The sequence below is a fragment of the Haemaphysalis longicornis genome, unplaced genomic scaffold (genome assembly GCF_048455015.1).
Source record: "Haemaphysalis longicornis isolate Haplotype H1 unplaced genomic scaffold, Haemaphysalis longicornis Haplotype H1 scaffold_1, whole genome shotgun sequence".
Taxonomy (NCBI): domain Eukaryota; kingdom Metazoa; phylum Arthropoda; class Arachnida; order Ixodida; family Ixodidae; genus Haemaphysalis; species Haemaphysalis longicornis.
Window position 1 is genome coordinate 137,208,860 of NW_027526203.1, and position 18,287 is coordinate 137,227,146.

At 47.0% G+C, this 18,287-nt stretch overlaps 1 protein-coding gene across 1 annotated transcript in view; it reads right to left on the bottom strand.

Moving 5' to 3' along the window:
• Positions 1-18,287, bottom strand: part of LOC144136852 (uncharacterized) — a 361,595-nt gene that overhangs the window by 27,248 nt on the left and 316,060 nt on the right. The window contains exon 2 of the mRNA XM_077669428.1: positions 4,958-5,192. Within this exon, the coding sequence (XP_077525554.1) occupies positions 4,958-5,125 (168 nt within the window). The 5' untranslated portion in view covers positions 5,126-5,192. The remainder of the gene's footprint in view (positions 1-4,957; positions 5,193-18,287) is intronic.

Consider the following 18,287-nt stretch of genomic DNA (forward strand, 5'->3'; position numbering starts at 1 on the left):
ACTGTGTGTGTGTGTGTGGACTTCCTGTATGCTGAGAAGGTGAGAGGACCCTCATTTTGGCGAACCAGAACATCCAAGAAAAGAAGTGTGTTGTCTTGCTCTAGTTCCACGGTGAACTGTATATGCGCATTCTGGGCATTGAGGCTGTCCAGAAGGCATGACAAAACCTTGCTTTTTTTAAATATAAACGCCCACTGCAGGGCAAAGGACTCTCCCATTAATCTCCAATTACCCCGGTCCTGTGCTAACTGCGACCAATCTATACCCGTCAACTTCTTGATCTCATCTGCCCATCTAACTTTCCGCCGCCCCCTGCCATGCTTGCCTTCTCTAGGGATCCACTCTGTTGCCCTTAATGACCAGCGGTTATCCTGCCTTCGCATTACGTGCCCTGCCAACGTCCATTTCTTCTTCTTAATTTCTACTAATATGTCCCTAACACGCGTTTGTTCCCTGACCCACTCCACTCTCTTCTTGTCCCTTTAATGTTACACCTATCATCTTCCGCTCCATTGCGCGCTGAGTCGTCCTCAATTTAAGTTGAACCCTCTTAGTGAGCCCCCAAGTTTCTGCCCCATAGGTGAGTACCAGTAAGATGTAGCTGTCACACACTTTCTTCTTCGGGGACAATGTGGCAGTCACTTCTTGTGGTAGTCACTCCTATCTAGCAAGCAAGACCGTGGCATTGCCTTTGTCGGAAGGAAGAATGGCGATGTTGCTGTTATTCTGCAGGCTCCTGATCGCGTGCCTCTCTGCTACCAGTGAATGCAGTCTTGCACAATGTCTTTGCAAACCCACACCAATAGCACAGGTGTGTACCTCTTGTACTTCAGAGGGAAGCTGGCCGACCGCACAGATCACATTTTCTGGCTTCTGTGGTGTTTCCGTGTTGAAATTCAAACCACAGGACAGAACCTTAGCCTTCCGTTCGCTCAGTGTGTACGGAGATAGGATGAGGACGTCTTGCACGCCTTGTGGCACATCCGGCCGGAGTGCCTCCTGTTTCCTGTCTTGCGACGTTACATGATGGCGTCCTCCCATGCTAGCGGTGAAGTGTGTGTGCAGCTGCACCTCTGGCACAGATGCTCAAGCTGCCGGTGCGCAAACAAGGTTTGGGTTTCCAATGCTTGTAGCTTCCGGCGGCCCTTACAGATACGTGCTAATTAAAAGAACGCTTGCTATTTTAGCTCAGGAAAAGAACGTGTCATCCTGGCGGCTGCTGGAATCACTTTTCATTCAGTCAATGCCAGCCACAATAAACCAGACGGAAAGGACTATGCCGGCCATCTATGCATGCTCTTTATGTCACGTGCTGTCTACATAATTGATGACGACTTCTTGTCTCGCTCAGAGAACAAGAAACGCACATGTGGTTTCAAATATTTTTATGCATGGTCAGTGCTCGCTTTTTTTCTCATTCACTGTGGAAAAGTGCACTAAGTGGTGACAGCCATTCTACCTTCCCGGGCGTTTTCTGCCTCCAAAAACAACTGCTACTATGGCGAGTGGTATATCTGAATTTACGCACTGTAACCAACCGGCATAGGCCAACTTTCTTTTATACTTTAGCGCCCCTTAAACATTTTTCAGTGGTCAAATAAACTTCAGCGCATGGTAATTGAGGCTGCCAACAAACTAATTCTTTTTGCACGAACTTATTAAAAAACTTTTTGCGAGCACACCCTTGTCAAACGTCTTGCGCATGCTGCCCTTGTCGTTACAACAAATACGACTGACTGGAAGCCGCATCAAATAAGAACACTTTCCGTTTAGTGTGCACCCGACAAATTCCGTTTCTCAGTGAATGTAGCTACAGAAAGAAACTCTTGAGAGCAGGATCCTTCCCACTCCATTGTTGCACATCCGTGCTCAATGGAGCTGCCATCTTCCCAGGAATCAAAAAAAAACGTGCCCGCTATGCCAGTACGACCAGGTATCCCAATGCACACACAGCTCCCACTCCCCCTCTGAGGACTATTACTAATGGGAATGCCCATCAATGCCTTTCTGCCCGACAGCTGTTGGGCCACCTTTCAGAAAAGTATGCTGGGGCAAAACTACGAAGTCAGGACCAGTTGAGTTTCCACAAATTCCTGGGCCTGATTTGCTTCGATTATGCTTGCATTCGCCCAAAAGACATTCTGAATTTGATCCAACTTTCTAACGGTTGCTTCATTTTGAGTTTTACTCCTGTTGGGCCTGTTGTTTGCAGCACTCCTACACAGCACGAAAAGCCACACAAAAAAAAGAAGAAAAAAAAAGGCACCCAAAAAATGGTGCTTGCCTTTCAGCAAAGCTGTGACAATTCCTGAAAACATAAAAAAAAACTCAAGGCCTTAACAAACCAGCAAACATTAGAAGGTGGGAGCTTGGGTGAAGGTACGATGCACTGCGACTGCACAACGCAAAGAAAAGGGGCGAAAGGAAGGCCACGGAGCAGTTAAGGCCTTGAGTTTTTTCCTTCCATCCTTGGAGCTGTGTGCAATCACAGACATTATTTCTAATTCCTAAAACTGCATACTTCCACGCCGTTTCCATAGGCAAACATTATCACACGTGGTATACTGTGCCTACGGAATCATGAGAGGGCAAGGCTTAATTAGAATGCCAATCGAAATGGGCTCTTAGGAAGCAGCCACCAAGGGGTAAAGCCGTGTGCACTGGCTAATTCAGTTAACAACGGCCCCCACCCACTATAGACAAGACTACGTGATTCTAACACCCTTTCTGAGACAGTGGATTTATCAGTGTAAACAAATATCCTTTCCTAATAATATGGCTAAACAGTGGTGTTCTCTAAGAACTCCGTTACATACGTGTGCATATATATGCACAGCACTCCAAAGATCAAGACCAAATGCCACCTCATGTGCAGGAGGACATAGCTTCGTTAACAAGCTCCTCCTCCCAAGCTAGCACATCCTTCCAAGGTAATTGTGTTTTGGGGGGCAACCCCAACACAAGCAGTGGCAGGAGAGCGGTGGATGAATGAAGCCCTTGTGCGATAGCCCCTAGGCTTGCCTATGTTCTCATCTGACCACCCAGCCCACCATGGAGAACAGGACTGGTGAGGCTGCCAATAGCTCCTTCATTGATACCTGAATCAGCCTCTCCTCACTCCGAGATTATGGGGCTTCACGCACCCAAGCTACACCTGGCCTACGAAGCATGCCATAGTGGACTATAGTGGGGTGCAGGGGGGTTAGTTTTGACCACCTTGGGATCTTTAACGTGCGCTGTAATCTTGACACCCGGGCGCCTTCGCTTCTTGCCTCCATCTTCTCCTCACTTTCATGATCAATCTCGTTACAAGATGCTTAAATACCCACAAACACACGTCACGGTACACTGGCACGCTTCAAGAACACACATAACCACCAGGCCCATTCCCAGAGGAACCACTGAAGCAGAAAGAGACCACTACCAACCCTGACCCCTTTGTGCCGCGTGGAACAGGATAGGAGAACACTTGGAACCTCGCGTCCCAGATCGGGGCATTACACCCGAACCAAAGATACAAAGCCAGCCTGGAATGGAAAAGGGCCTGGTCGTCTGACAGAAACGACTAGGGACGTCAGCAAGTGTGCTTGTCGCAACACTGGCGTCCCCAAAAATCCCCCACACGTGCTGTGTCCCTCACATCGGGTAAACGACTAGCCGCTGAAAAGCAACGATTGTACCCATCGACGCAACAGTGGCAAAAAGCGCTGCGCTCTGTCACATCCGATCCGCCTCGACCCATGTGAAAGGAACCAGTTTCACGGCGCTAAATTTGCCGTGCCGCTGTATGAGCGGTCAATGTATAACGACACACAGGTGAAGCAGGTCCGCAATCTGTCCAACTGTCCAACAAGCTATGGTGACATCTGCGCACAGCGTTCCAAAACAGATCATCACAGCGTCTGTTTTGGAACGCCGCTTTCCCAAAGGAAACTCACTCCGAAAGGAAAGAGTGCCAGCGACCTACACGTGAAATGACTGGCTTCTGCTGAAAAAAAAAGAAGAAGAAGAAGAAGAAGAAGAAGTAGTTCCTCCCGAAGCTCAGTTACTGTAATGAAGAAGAGTCTGTCGACCATTTCCTTTTGTCATGTCGGCGATTTTCAAGCCTCAGACGTCAGCTCCTTGAAGTGCCGCTTCATCGCCTGGGGTTGGTATTATCAGTGCCGGCTCTTTTATCATTTGGGGCTTCAGAAACGGGATATTGCCGCCGGGATGTTTGTTCTGCTCTTCTGCGCTTCATAGAAAATTCCAAAAGATTTACAACCTAATTCGTATCTTGTTCTGGCTCCTTACCTGAGCCCTCCAAAAGCATCCATTTCTGATTCTTCTTTTTCTCCTCCTCTCCCTCCTTCTCCTTCTTCCTCTTCTTATTTTTCTTTATTTAATTATTTATTTACTTATTTCCTTTTTTTTTGTTTCAATATTACCCAAATTCCAAACCCAATTCCTCCAACACAAGAAAAAGAAAAGCTTCCAAATTTTTATAATTTTCTTTGAATCATTCTAATTTTCTCATTTTCTTTGAATCACATTCTAATTAACGACTGATGTTTGGCCGGTCCCCTCATTGGGTATGCGCCAATATACAAAGGAACAACAACAACAACAACGAAGCTCAAGAGGCGACGCGATCGGTGAGCCGAACACCAAAATTCGCAGTTGTCCGCTGCATTGTTTTATGAACGGCGCGAAAACGCCGGCCCGAGTAATAGTATCGGCAACATTCACCGCCGTATCACACGCCGCTGTGATCCGCGCGTCTCATCTGTTGCGTCTGACATCTGATCGCGTTTCGACAATTTGATTCCGACCGGGCAACACGATGGCCCCGAACGCCGAACAATATACGGCGTCCTTCGAATAAATGACGGGTTACAAATCATTACGTCTGCGTTCTATGCGCGCAAACAAGCACAGTGTTCCGAATGTAAAAGCAAATATACTCCCAGAAACGTACCTCGCATATGCCGTAACTGCTGTCTTTCGGGGGCACCCAAAGTTTGCCGTTCTCTGCAATGTTCACTTTGACAGCCCATTCCAATCTGCGCTTGGCATCTCGAGGAAATGAATGGATTCGTATGCCGCTCTTGCGCCCGGTTTTGCAGCCAACGGCGACGCATCGCATTACGCCAGGTTACATGCGCTGTCCTCGAGCAAAGCGAAAAACTTCGACCAAACCAACACAAAACCACAAAACCACGGCCTCCTGCGCTGGCTGGAGTTCTCTATCAACTCTATGGGAGTTCTGTCGGTTCTGTTGGTTGTTGGTTGTTATGTTAGGGTGCCCAGGGTTACCAGATGCTCCAACCAAAAACAGCCAAATCCGCAAGCCAAACTAGCCCAAATCTCGCCCAACACAAAAGAATCCCGCCAAAATTGGATAAGGCGTCGCCCAAATTTTTGGAACACAGTAAAAAGTTCATTTAAGCTCAAAATGTCTAATAATAAAGGAAAATCACTTGGTATTTATGTAGCAGGCAACGATCCAGAAAACTTAAAAGTCCGTGCTATGAGGCCAAGGAGGTTGTAAGAACAACCTCCTTGTATGAGGCATGCCGGCTCGTCAGTCAGTCAGTCAGTAAACTTTATTGATGGGAAAGGGGATAAGGGAAGGGGAAGTGGGGCTAGAGAAGTGAGTGGAGCCCTCTTTCCAGGGCCCCAGTTTCAGCTGCCCCGATTTTCGCTCTCCGGCTCTCCGGATCAGCTCTCGCCGAGTGCCGAGGGCGGAGTTGGCCAGGGCTGCCTCCCATGTCTCTAGTGTGTTGGGTTCGTGGGCGTTCTCCGGGGGCCATATAACGGGGCATCCCCAGGATGCGTGGAAGAGGTTTGCCACCTCTCCATATTTTTTGCAGTGTTCGTTTGTGGTGTTCGGGAACATCAGAGCAATTGTCTAGACTTGTGGATGAAGGTGTTCGTTTGAATTTTCCTTAGTGTTTGGCTTTCGTAGGTGTTAAAGGAGTACTGACACGAAATTTTTATGTTACGTTTTTTTCGCTGCTATGCGTGCCTACCAGCCCACTAATCATAGAATGACAGATTAGACGGTCGAGCGCAGCGTAAACATTCATTTACGGCGTCGTTTATTCGTGCCAGTTTCGGTTTCGACAAAAAAACGCCGAGCGGCCGCCATGACAGTATGTATGACATGGCGTCACCATTCTTGCCGTATCGCTGCCTCTCTGGAAGCGCGCGCGAGCGAGCGCACGCGCGCGCCCAGACCGGCCGAGGTCTTCGCCGTCCCCACAGGCCCGGGCAGCATGACGTCAGTCCCAAAACCATGACGTGTGCACACGCCCGAGCAGCGCGCGCCAACCACAGCCAGCGCGTCGGCTTCGTCACGGGAGCCCCGACGTCGGCAGTTTGGGGCACGTAGCAGATGATGTCACGTCGGCCCGCTCTGGGCTTTCTCGTGCGGGCGAAGATTAAAATGGATTTTAAATATGTTTCGCTGAACGGTTGCTGTTGAAACTTGCTGGGAGATATCTCCTGATAAAAAGGAAGCGTTTTACATAGTTATCTCAGCTTTGAAATTTCGTGTCAGTACTCCTTTAAGGCCTTAAGTGTGGAGGGGGAAACTTCTGCCTGCTGAGACGAAGCCTGGCGAGGAGTTCTTGGTGGGTTTCAGGAGGGGGAAGACTGTACGAGTGCTCAGACTTGGCGCGGTACGTTAGGAACGTCGCTACCTCATCGGCCATCTCGTTTCCGTCTAGCCCCTCGTGACCGGGGCACCAAGTGATGGTGTGCTTATGCTTCAGGGTTGCAGGAAGAATCCGCTCTGTGGACTTGGGAACTCTGCCTGCCGCTAAGTTTAGAATGGCTCTTTTTGAGTCCGTGAGGATGTTCAGCGCTTGGTCGTTGTGTTCGCCCCATCTTATGGCTAGTATGACGGCGCTTGTCTCCGCTTCGTCGGTGTCTAAGTCTTTGATAGTTATGCAGTCTATTAGCTCGCCTAGGTGGTCCACCGCTACTGCTGTTGAGTTCCGCGGTTTGCGCCTCTGCTTGCATCCGTGTAGACTGTGTTGCTCTGGTGCTGGAATGATTTCCGTAGGTATTTGATTCTGGCAACCCTTCGGTCTTTGTGGAGGCTGGGGTGCATGTTCTTGGGTAGGGGGCGTGGGATCAGGATTTTGCGTTGAGTTAGGGTGATGTTGGTCATCCGGTCTTGCCTGATTCTTTCTTGTGGAGTTCCGATTCTGCGCAAGATGGCTCTTCCTGCTGAAGTTTTGTTGAGACGCTCTCTCTGGGCTACTATAGCACCGTTTCTCTTAGCTCTTGAAAGGTATTGAAGATTCCTAGAGCTGATAGTTTGTCGCTTGATGCATAGAAAGGCAGACCTAAAGCTGCCTTGTATGCCGTTCTTATGTTTGCCTCTATCCGTTCTTCTTGGGCTTTCGTGGTGATGTGGAAAGGGAGGCTATATGTGGTTCTACTGATTATGAGTGCTTGGACAAGTCTGAGTGTCTCTTTTTCGCTCATGCCGCTGCGGATTCTTGTAATTCTTCTGATAATCCCAGCAAGTTGGGTTGTTGTCTTCTTGAGCTTCTCCATCGTGGCGTCAATCTGGTTGTTGCTCTGTATTGTCATGCCTAGTATTCTGATTTGGTTTTTTTCGGGGATGGTCTTTGTTCCGATTTGGATTTGGGAAGGTAGTTGTTCTTTTGTTGGACAGATTCGGATGAGCTCGCATTTCTCAGGTGAACATTCGAGGCCGTTCTCTCTTGCCTTTTCCACAACCACGTTTGCGGCAGCTTGCAGTTGTTCCATTTTCTGTTGGAGGTTTCCTTTGGAGACCCATAGAGTAACGTAATCAGCGTAGATGACGTGACCTACTATGTCTGTGAATCGGGTTAGGGCTTCCGCTATATTGATCATTGTAATGTTGAACAGTATGGGGGAGATGACAGAACCCTGTGGGGTGCCTCTGTTCGGCATTTGGAAACAGCCGGATCTCAGGTTTCCCAACCCTACTGTTGCAGTTCGGTTAGAAAGGAAAGCTTTGACGAAGTTGTAGATCCGTTCTCCGCTTCCTATACTGTTCAGGGCCTCTAAGATTGCCTCGTGTGAAACGTTGTCGAACGCTCCCTTGAGGTCTAGAGTCAAAAGTATTTGGTCTTTGTTATTCTTTTTGGCAAGGATTTCTTCCTTGAATAGCAGGAAGGCATCTTGTGTGGATAGGCCTTTTCTGAAGCCGATTAGGCTGTATGGGAGGAGATCATTGTCCTCTAGGTAGCTGTACAGCCGTTTGGTTATGATGCGTTCGTAAAGCTTGCCCGCACATGAGGTAAGCGATATGGGTCTCAGATGGTTGATTGCAAATTCTTTGCCTGGTTTAGGAATAGTTGTGATTTCCGAATGCTTCCACTCCGGTGGGATGGAGCCACGTTTCCAATGTTGTTCATTTATGTATTCGGTAAGTTCTTCTAGCTGCTGATTACCGAGGTTTCTGATGATGTTGTTCGTTATTCCATCTCTGCCTGGAGCGCCTTTTCTTTTTGCTGAGATTATTGCATCGAAGACTTCCTCTTTGGTGATGTCCTGATCAAGGATGTCGTTCTTTGCGCCCTTGTATTGGGTTTGGCTGTGATCCGGGGTGTCTTTGTCTCCAAACTTGCTCTTGAGTGCTTCTAAAAGCTGTTCGTTTGAGCCTTGGAACGTGTGGGCTAATCTTTTTGCACTATGTTGGCTTTCTCTTTTGGTGTTGTTTGGATCCAGCATACTTCTCAAGATTGCCCATGTCTTAGAAGTGCTGAGAGTGTTCTTGAGGTTTTCGCAGAAATCTTCCCAGTTTTGCTTGCAAAGCTTGTGTGCGTATTCTTTCGCCTCTTTCGTGATGTTTTTGATTCTTTTTCGGAGTCGTTTGTTTCGTTTTTGCCTCTTCCATCTTTTGATGAGTTTGGCTCGCTTTTTCCATATGCTCATGAGATGGTTGTCCACGCATGGTGTTTCCTCGTCGCATTGTATTGTATTGGTCACTTTTCTTTGTCTGGAAATTAGATCTTTGCTCCAAATATCGATGTCGGTGATTGGGATTCTATCTTCTGTTAGTGGCAGTTCTGATCTCAACTTTTCCCAGTCTATTATTCTGGCAGGCTTTCGTTGCAGTTTGTAGCTGTCTGACGTGGTTCTGACGCAGATGATGTTATGGTCGCTGCCCAGATTTTCATTAGCGTTGTGCCATATTATACGGTGGTCACTCCTTTTAGCAAAGGTGAGGTCCGGGCAGCTGTCTCTGTTATTAATGCCTCCTGTTCTGGTGGGGCTGCTGGGATCGTTTATGGATTCTAGTCCATATCTGTCCATGTTGTTGAGGAGGTTTTCGCCTTTTTTAGAGTTAAAATTGTAGTTCCATTCTCTGTGGGGTGCATTGAAGTCGCCCAGTGCTATCAGTCTATTTCCTTTCACCTTGAGCATGGTTTCTCCCATGAGCTTTGAGAAATCCTCTCTTGCGTTGGAGGGTGAGCTATAGACGTTGAGAATAAAGACGGAACTTTTCTTCCTGTCGTTGGGAACTATTTCGATTAAGTTGGCCGATGGGGATCGGGTCATTAAGAAATGCTTGATGGTTGTGATGTCTTTTCTTGCGTATATCGCCGCTCGTAGGTCTTTCGTTATATCCATGCGGGTGTAACCTAATATATTCGTCATATATTCCACTTCCTGCAGGCATAGGATTTCGGGCTTCTCTTCTTTGCTTTGTATGTATTGTTCTAGGGAACATTTCTTGTTGCGTATGCTTCTGCAGTTCCATTGCCATATCTCGGGGCCTTTTTACGGTGCTTCATTTTTGTCTGAGATGTCTGCCTCAGGGTCTTCTATCTGTGCATCGAGTGCTTGTTGTTTGCTTCCTCTTGGGTTTAGTTGTTGTTCGAGTTTTCTCTTTGCCTCGTTATGCTGTTTCTGTTCTGCTGATTTCGCCATGTTGAGGAGAGCTTGCTGTATTTGGTCCATCCTATTGTTTAGAGCTTGTTGCATTTGTGCTAGGAAGAGTCCTATGCCACTGGGATCGTTTAGCAGCTGGGGGGGAACTGAAGGTTGCGGTATTGGGGCAGGCATGTCCTTTGGGGTAAAGGCGCACGTGCTTATGGCTGGACTTTTGTGCGGGCTTTCGCTACGTTTTTCTTTTTCAGATAGCTGTCTTCGGAGGTTTTCGATTTCGTTGTTCTGTCTGGCTAGTTGGGCTCGTAGTTCTTCAATTACCTTATCCTGTTTGGATTGTAAAGAGTCAATTTTAGTGTTCGTGTTCTGTAGGGAAGCAGCTACTTTTGGCCAACTCACCTTCTTGTTGCCTTCTTGCTTGCGCTCCTGGGAGGCCACTCGGTCTTTGGTGGTCTTGTTCCCTGTGGGGGCTTCATTCCCTGAGGAGATCGTCGCCTGCTCGGTGTTGTTCCGCACTGGTGGGTCGGTGGTTTCGTCCAGAGTTGGCCACTCCTCCGCAAACCATCTGGGCTGGTTGGGTTTTTTTGCTTTCTTTCCTTTGGGGATGTTGCCAGGGGGTATCCTTGAATTTCGAAACTTCTTCTTGCAATCCTTTGTGCCAGTTACGTGGCCCTCTTCACCGCAGAGAACACACTTTGGGGAGCAGGGGTGTTCCGGGGCTGGGTTATCAGTGCCGCATTGGGGGCATTTGCTGACGTGTGGCGTAGGGCAGACATCTGACCGGTGTCCTGCCGTCATGCAATTCTGGCAGGCTTGACGCGTCTTTCTGTAGTGGTATCACAGAAGTTCACCACCGTGGAAGTACACCGCCCGGGGAACCGTGTCACCCTCGAAAGTCAGCAGTGCAGTTTTCGATTGCCCCAGCATGCGCGCTTGGATTATTTTAGTGTTCAGCGTCCGCACTCTCAGGCCTCTCATGAGGTCTTCCGATGGTGTTCCCGGTGGAAATCCGTGGACGATTCCCTTGACTTCATGCTTGGAGAAAGCCACGTACGATGTTGCGTCATACGTGATGCTGCCGAATCTCAGGAGGTTGATTCTCCGAAGCTCGTTCGCAGCCTCTTCGCTCGGCGTGCTGACGATGATTATGTTTGAGCCCCATCGTGGGCAAACAATCGCTTCCCTCAGGTTGTTCAATCCTCCCGGGCACGCGTTAGCTACGGCCTGGGTTATCTCGAGTGTTGAAAAGGTCTTCAGAGGGAGTCCTTTCCTCGGCCTGATGATGATTTTAAAGTCGTCTTGCGGCAGGGGAGGGAGTTTTCTCTTAAAGGTTTGTTGCTGAAAATTGCCTTGCTTACTTGCAGGGTTTCTGTTTCCGTCTTTATCAGGAGCTTCCCGCTCAAGGGTTCCTCGTGCTTCTTTCTTCATGCGCTGTTTTGTGCGGCGTCTGAGTGCTTGTTTCCAGCCGGCGTCGTCGTTGTTTTCCTGCATAGCGTGCGCTGGTGCTTGTTGTTGAGAAAAAGGCGAAAGTCCGCCGTTCGTCGCCGTTGAAGTCCCTTGAGACGCTTGGGGTTGGTCGATCGGCTGCTGGAGCATCGTGGCTTTCCCGGCGCGGCCGGCTCCGGCGCGCGCGAACGTCGGGCGCTAGCCAAAGCTGCGGACACACGAACATTTTCATCTTTCCCCTCCATCAAACAAACAAACAAAAAAATACTGCCGCAGCTGGGGTCGGAAACACCTTCACCAAAACGCAGTACACACAAGAGGGCAAAAAGTCGGCGCAACGGCCAAGGTCAAAAACAGCACCGAAGGTAAGCACATCACTCAGCGACACCATTATGTCCATACAGTACACGAGATTTGAACCCGGAAAAAAACTCTTCACTTGGTTCAAAACTTTTACACTCTTCTCCGCTTCTTGCCGAATTGTAGTGTTTCGTTAGGCATTCGGTTTCTTGGGTCATATTTTGTCAAAGGCACTTGACCGAAAACACGTTCCACGTTGACATTTGATGTTGTCAAATATAAAAGGGAGACGGCAAGGCCAGAGAGAAAAAAAAAACATGAAGTTTTCTGCGCTCTTTCAGGCACTTTTACGTTTTTCCAGAATTTTATCACGTATATATGTCTGCAGGATATCAACATTTGCTTGCAGAAGGCGATGTTCAGACTCGAGCGCAGGAATGCTGACTATATACTTTCAAACGATTGACGAAAAATCTCAAAGGGAATTTTGTAATGTTTTTGACCTCCAGGAGGACGTCGAATCAGCAGTGAAGAAGGCAACAATGCAGTTTCCGATTGTGATGGGAGACAACGCAAAGGTCGGTAAAAAGCAAATGGGAGAAAGGTCAGTGGGAAACTTCGGAATGGACAATCGCTACAGTCGAGGAGATCCGTTGATGGGATTTGCAGAGGGAAATAACCTGAGGTTGCTGAACACATTCTCCCACAAACGAAGGAATACAAAGTGTACATGGAAAAGTCCCGATGGGACAATAAAAACGAAATCGATTTCATTTTAATGTGACAACCCAGGTATAGTGCAAGACGTAGAGGTGCTAAGTAAGAGTCGGAGCAGCGATCACAGGATGATCAGATGCAAGCTAAGGCTGAATATCAGAAGAGAAAGAACGACACTCGTGAAAATTAATTAGAAACCTGCAGGACCAAATTGAGCGTTAGGGGTTGACTTGTGGGGAGCGCACTCGCGCCCTGCCCCCTCTCCCACTTCGAGCGCACGCCGGCGGCTATGGCCAAGCCGGCTGACGCTGCCGGCACGGGGGCAACTAGCGTCACTTTTTTAGTGACGCTAGGGTACAGTGGCTAGAATTTTCTAGCCACTGTAGCTAGGGGTAACCTCCCCGCAGCAATGAGCTGCGCTGCACATTGCCAACCGCCCCGGTAACAACCCGTTTCGGGCCTCGGTTCCCGTTTCCTCCGCGACGCCTCGGAGGGCGCGCTCGTAGCTCCGGGAGGAGGATGGGGAAAAATCGGTCCTCGGCAAGAGCCGAGATCGGAGGTTGCGAGCGAGGGCCTGGGCTCTTTCGACGGATCGACCTACTGGCGAAAGGACCTCCCTTGCCCCGACCCCGGAATCCATCCGCACCCGCGACCTTCACTGGGTAAGCCAAACCCTTTGTCTTCCCTTGCGAGAACGCTGCAGTAGGACAAGACCATCCTCCTTGCTGTGGCTACTGGTCTGTTTGCACGCGCAACGATATTAGCTACAATAAACCTGTTTATTGTTTGTTGCGAGTGCGTGGTGTCCTTTTTTGCCCGAACCCTGAGCCACGCGCGACTTTGCGCACGGCGGGTTGGGAGTCACGTGAGGGCCGCCAAGTTATACGGCGGGACGATTGCGTAAACGCTAGCAGGTGAAGTTCGCTTCACAGGCTAGCCTTACGTAGGCGACCCCACAGACTTTATCGGTTCCACTTATATTATCTATTGGCGCAATAAATTTGGGGTACCCAAAAAGATGTATGTATATATATATATATATATATATATATATATATATATATATATATATATATATATATATATATATATATATATATATATATATATATATATATATAATTGCATTCAAAAAGCTTTTCTTTCCGCCTCAGGTCGCTTGAATTGCTGAAGGGTAAGATTTAATGGGTAATTCTGATTTTAATCACAACAAAGTTTCATTTTACGGCCTCGTTCTTTCCGTAATAAATTAGTATTTTGAGGTCGTTGCGAATTTCAGCAATCGAGTTAGCCCTGGTTAATCCCCCTTGTCGGCACGTGCCAAGAACTTGGAGGGCATCATCATCATCATCATCATAAACAACAACAACAACCCCGCATGGAATCAGTCGGAACCAGATCGCAGGAGTTTAAAGTGGTCATGTGGAAAAAACACAAGTTTGGTTCATTCGAAAGATTGCCTCGTTAGAATCACACTGACCCCACTTTTAACGTAAACTTCGCTAAATAAGCTACATAATTAGGAAAAAAGGGAATGACCATGCGACCCACTAGCTCATTTCCCGCAACACAACCTATGATGTCATGTGTGACTATACGATTGGCTGAGGCCGGCAAAAGAAAACGAAAATTAGCAGTGCTTATAAGCCTGCCGAACGAACTATTTGCGCTTACATTTAGGGTACATTAAGAGTGGTGGGGTAAATAGTGGAAGTTACGAAAGTACACGTAAACATAGAAGTACCGATTCGTACTGCTGTTGGTACTGCGCGCACTATGCTGTTTTAGCTGCACAACACTGCGACGCTTTCGGGTTGTCTTAGACGACACTGGCCGACTGGCCTAAGCGACGGTGTCCATATTTGTCGAGCGAACACCATGTTTCACGAAACGATGATTTTCTACCTTAATAAAAACAAGCTCAATACAAATACGGTCAAAAACAAAGGCAGAAAACGGCCTGCCGCGCTATGGTGGTGCCAACTAAGTTACCTAACGGTAAACAAGGCTCCCCAGCACACTACATTGCAAACGTCACGAAAACACACGATTCGGCGGGAGAATCAAAATTTTAACTACAGTTGATTAATTTGTCAGTGAATAAAGCATATTTTGCTTATGGACAAGAGCTGGGGGCACCACAAAACACGAAATCTTCCAAATAAAACAAATTTGTATTTTGTCTGCATGGACCCTTTTAAAATAACTATTCAAAACATTCGCGCTTTAGAACGACCAGAACGAGGTCAGTGTAGACAGGGCAAATGACCATTTAACATCGGCATTCAGTGAATCTACAGCAGCTGTGGGAAAAGCAACATGTAGAGAACAAACTGGATAACTAACTAAGAAAACGAAGGAACTCATTGCCAAACGCAAGAACAGGAAAGTCTCAATTAAGTACCATGGGTCGCATTGAATTTGCCGAGCTGTCAAAGCTGATTTACAGAAATAAAACAAAAGGCATTCGTGCATATAACATGGCAGTGATTGAGGAAACGCTCCAAAGAGCGGGAAGCTTGAAAGCAACTAAGAGAAAGCTAGCCATCGGCAAATACAGGATCTGCGCACTCACAGAGGAGCAGGGAAACATTACGCACAACTTGGACGAAATAATTATGGTAGCAGAACGATTCTCCACCAGGCTGTATGCCAGCGACATTAGACCAGGGGAAACTACTGAGAATACAAACCCAACTTGTCATGTCCAAGTAACTAAAGAGGAAGTTGGAAAGGCTCTCAAAGGTATGAAAATAGGAAAAGCTTCGGGTAACGACGGCATAACCGTAGATCTTTTAAAGGAGGGAGGAGATATTGTACTGGAAAAGCTTGCTGTACTATTTTCGGGATGCTTGAATATTCAAAAAGTTCCCATAGCCTGGAAAAACGCCAAAATTATTCTGATTAACAAGAAGGGTGGTCCCAAGGACCTCAAGAATTACAGACCCATCAGCCTACTCTCAGTTGTTTACAAGGTGTTTACCGAATATATAGTTTATTTATTTATTTATTTATTAATTAATTTATTTATTACAAATACCTACATCGCTATTGGGCATCGTTATAGGGGGGTACAGCAGAAAATAGAATATAAACAGGAAATTATAACCAAACTCATTATACAAGGAAACTCTAAACACTTACAGCACAGCATTCTAACAAAGGTAAAAACACAGGAGAATGATACATATTCAAAATAAGCAACCAAATGAATTGCAAAGCAAACGTTAAATATATGGGTTATTTCATCAACTCAAAACGCTGCTTCAATGGCTGATAGTAAATTAGAATCGGAGAATATTGGTATTTTTAGCGCGTTCCAGTCACTAATAGAGTTACGAAAGAAAGAGTATTTAAACACATTCAATCGACAGGTATATTCTCTCATTTTATATACGTGATCTTTCCGTTCGGACATATATAACTATAGGCTTGTTTAAATACCGTTCTTTATTCCAGTCTTAACATGATATATATTATAAAGAAATTTAAGTCTGAACTTTCCGTCATCCACAAAGGGGTTTCCATCCCAGGGCCTGGAGAATTTCAGAACTCCTTATTCTAAAATCACCATTGCCTGTTACAAACCTGGCAGCCCTTTTTTGCACCCTCTCCAACTTTTCTTTCAGTACATTAGTGAAAGGGTCCCAAAAACATAACCATACTCTAGAATCGGGCGCACATTTGTAATATTGTCACGAAGCCAAGGACGACGCAGTTGTTTTTAAGGAGAAACAAGTTTATTGGAGCGAACTCGTGCTCTCCTAACAACTCAAAAGAATACAGAGGCGGCGAAGCAGCGGTCAACAAAGTGACTTGCACAGGCGCTTGTCGCAAAATCGAATGCCGCGGCGTCTGCTCTGCAGGCGTTTATCTTTCGGCGCTAGTGTTTCTTCGCGTTCGCGGCAATATACAGAGTTTCCTTGAGTGTTTGCGGCGCGTCGCTGAAATTTCTTTGGAAAAAATGAATTAAGCGTGAAGCCTTCGCTGTGATTAAATCTACGTGACTGGTCCAATCTAGTGTTGCCGTGAACGTTACCAATGTTACCCCAAGATACTTAACTTGATCTACCTTTTGTACTGCGCAGGAATTTAAGTAATAAGACCTGGATACTACCTTTTTTTGTTAGTAAATTGAACATGAAAACATTTCGTTAGGTTTAAACTCATTTTCCACTGAGCACACCAAGACACAATCTTATCGAGGTCAGACTGTAGTACTGTGGTGTCATCAACACACTTGACTGGGTAATACAAAACACAATCATCTGCATAAAGTGTCACTGTAGATATCAAACCCAGTGGAAAATCATTGATAAAAATAAAAAAAGAAGCGGCCCCAGAATCAACCCCTGTGGCACCCCGGACAGTACATCAGCTGGTGATGAAGACACCCCATTTATCATTACACATTGTTTACGGGCGCTTAGATAATCCTTAATCCACGGCGGCCGCTTTTCTGATGGAGGCGACAAGCAAAAACGCCCGTGTGTACGAGATTTCGGCGCACGTTAAAGATCGCACGTTTCGGCTCACGACGCACCTAGGGCTATCCTTTAGGAGAGAAAAATCGGGGATCATGCGCGGAGCACAAAGCAGTACCAGTGCAGCAAGTAGAAATACCATTGATGAAAGAGTATATATAAATATTTAGGAGTACGGCTGAACGGCAGCGAAGATTACACGCACGCGCATGAGGCCACCTTAAGACGAAAGGAAGACGGAACGCGGCTATAATGAAGCATAGAACCCTCTGGGGATACAGCAAATACGAGGTGGTAAGGGGAGTCTGGAAAGGGGTCATGGTACCAGGATTAACTTTCGCAAATTAGGTTCGTGCATGAAAACAGAGACCCAAGCGGGCCTGGAGGTAAATCAGGCGGCGGTAGGCAGATTGGCTTTAGGGGCCCACAGCAAAGCTACAAATGAAGCGGTGCAGGGGGATATGGGCTGGTCGTCTTTCGAGGCGAGGGAGGCGCAGAGCAAGATCAAGTTTGAGGAGCGACTTCGTGGCATGGAGGACGAAAAATGGGCCGCGAGGGTGTTTAAGTACCTGTATATGAGGAGAGTGGACACGTGGTGTAGACAGAGGAACAGGCAGCTGACCAAGCGGTACGGAAAGTCGGTACGGGAAAGCAGTGGCGCACCCACGGGGGGTGTTTTGGGGGTTTGTAACCCCCCCCCCCCAGATGTCCGTCGACCCAACCCCCTCCTCACGCCTCTCCCACCGAACCGAAACCGAAGTTCACCGAGCGCCAGTGTGTAGTCTCGGAAGCTTTTATTGTTGGACATTTGCAGTAAAATCTCGAAGAAGAATATTGCATGACCGGCATTAAAAAATAAAACTAGAGCACGAGCTTTTAGGATTGTGCTTTTAAGACAGTGCGGACCAACTTGCGTATAACTTGAAGTAGTTTAAGAAAAAGAATGAGAAAAACATTTAGTGATACAAAAAGTGTCCCTGGACAGGAAATTTCTGAATGCTTCAGAATCCCTGGGGGTTTTAAATGATTCCGTAGCCCCCCTCCCCCCTACGGCACGCCTCATAGCCCACGTTAACCGCAGATAGTCGCACAATGTTTGTAGGGCCAGATTATACCACTTTCTGAACTTCTGTGTGGAACTTCCATCACGAGATTTGAATCATTCGTCGCTTTCTAGAAAAAAAAAAAAAAAAGACGCTGAAATTTCCCATAGGTTGGGACTCAGTATTGTCGAGCTTGCCTTCTGGCCTCAAATCAAATCTAACAAGATCAGATCGAAGTTGTTTTATTTCATTTGAAAGCTTAAACAACTGTTTTTCCTTCAATACTAAGCACTGTACGAGCCCTTCCTCTCCCGTTGAATAAAAAAAGGGTTCGGTTTTCCTTTATATATATCGCCTGAGTTTGTAACATTATAGTGAGGAAGACAGCAACGCTTCATGCGCAGTTACAAAAACCTGTGAT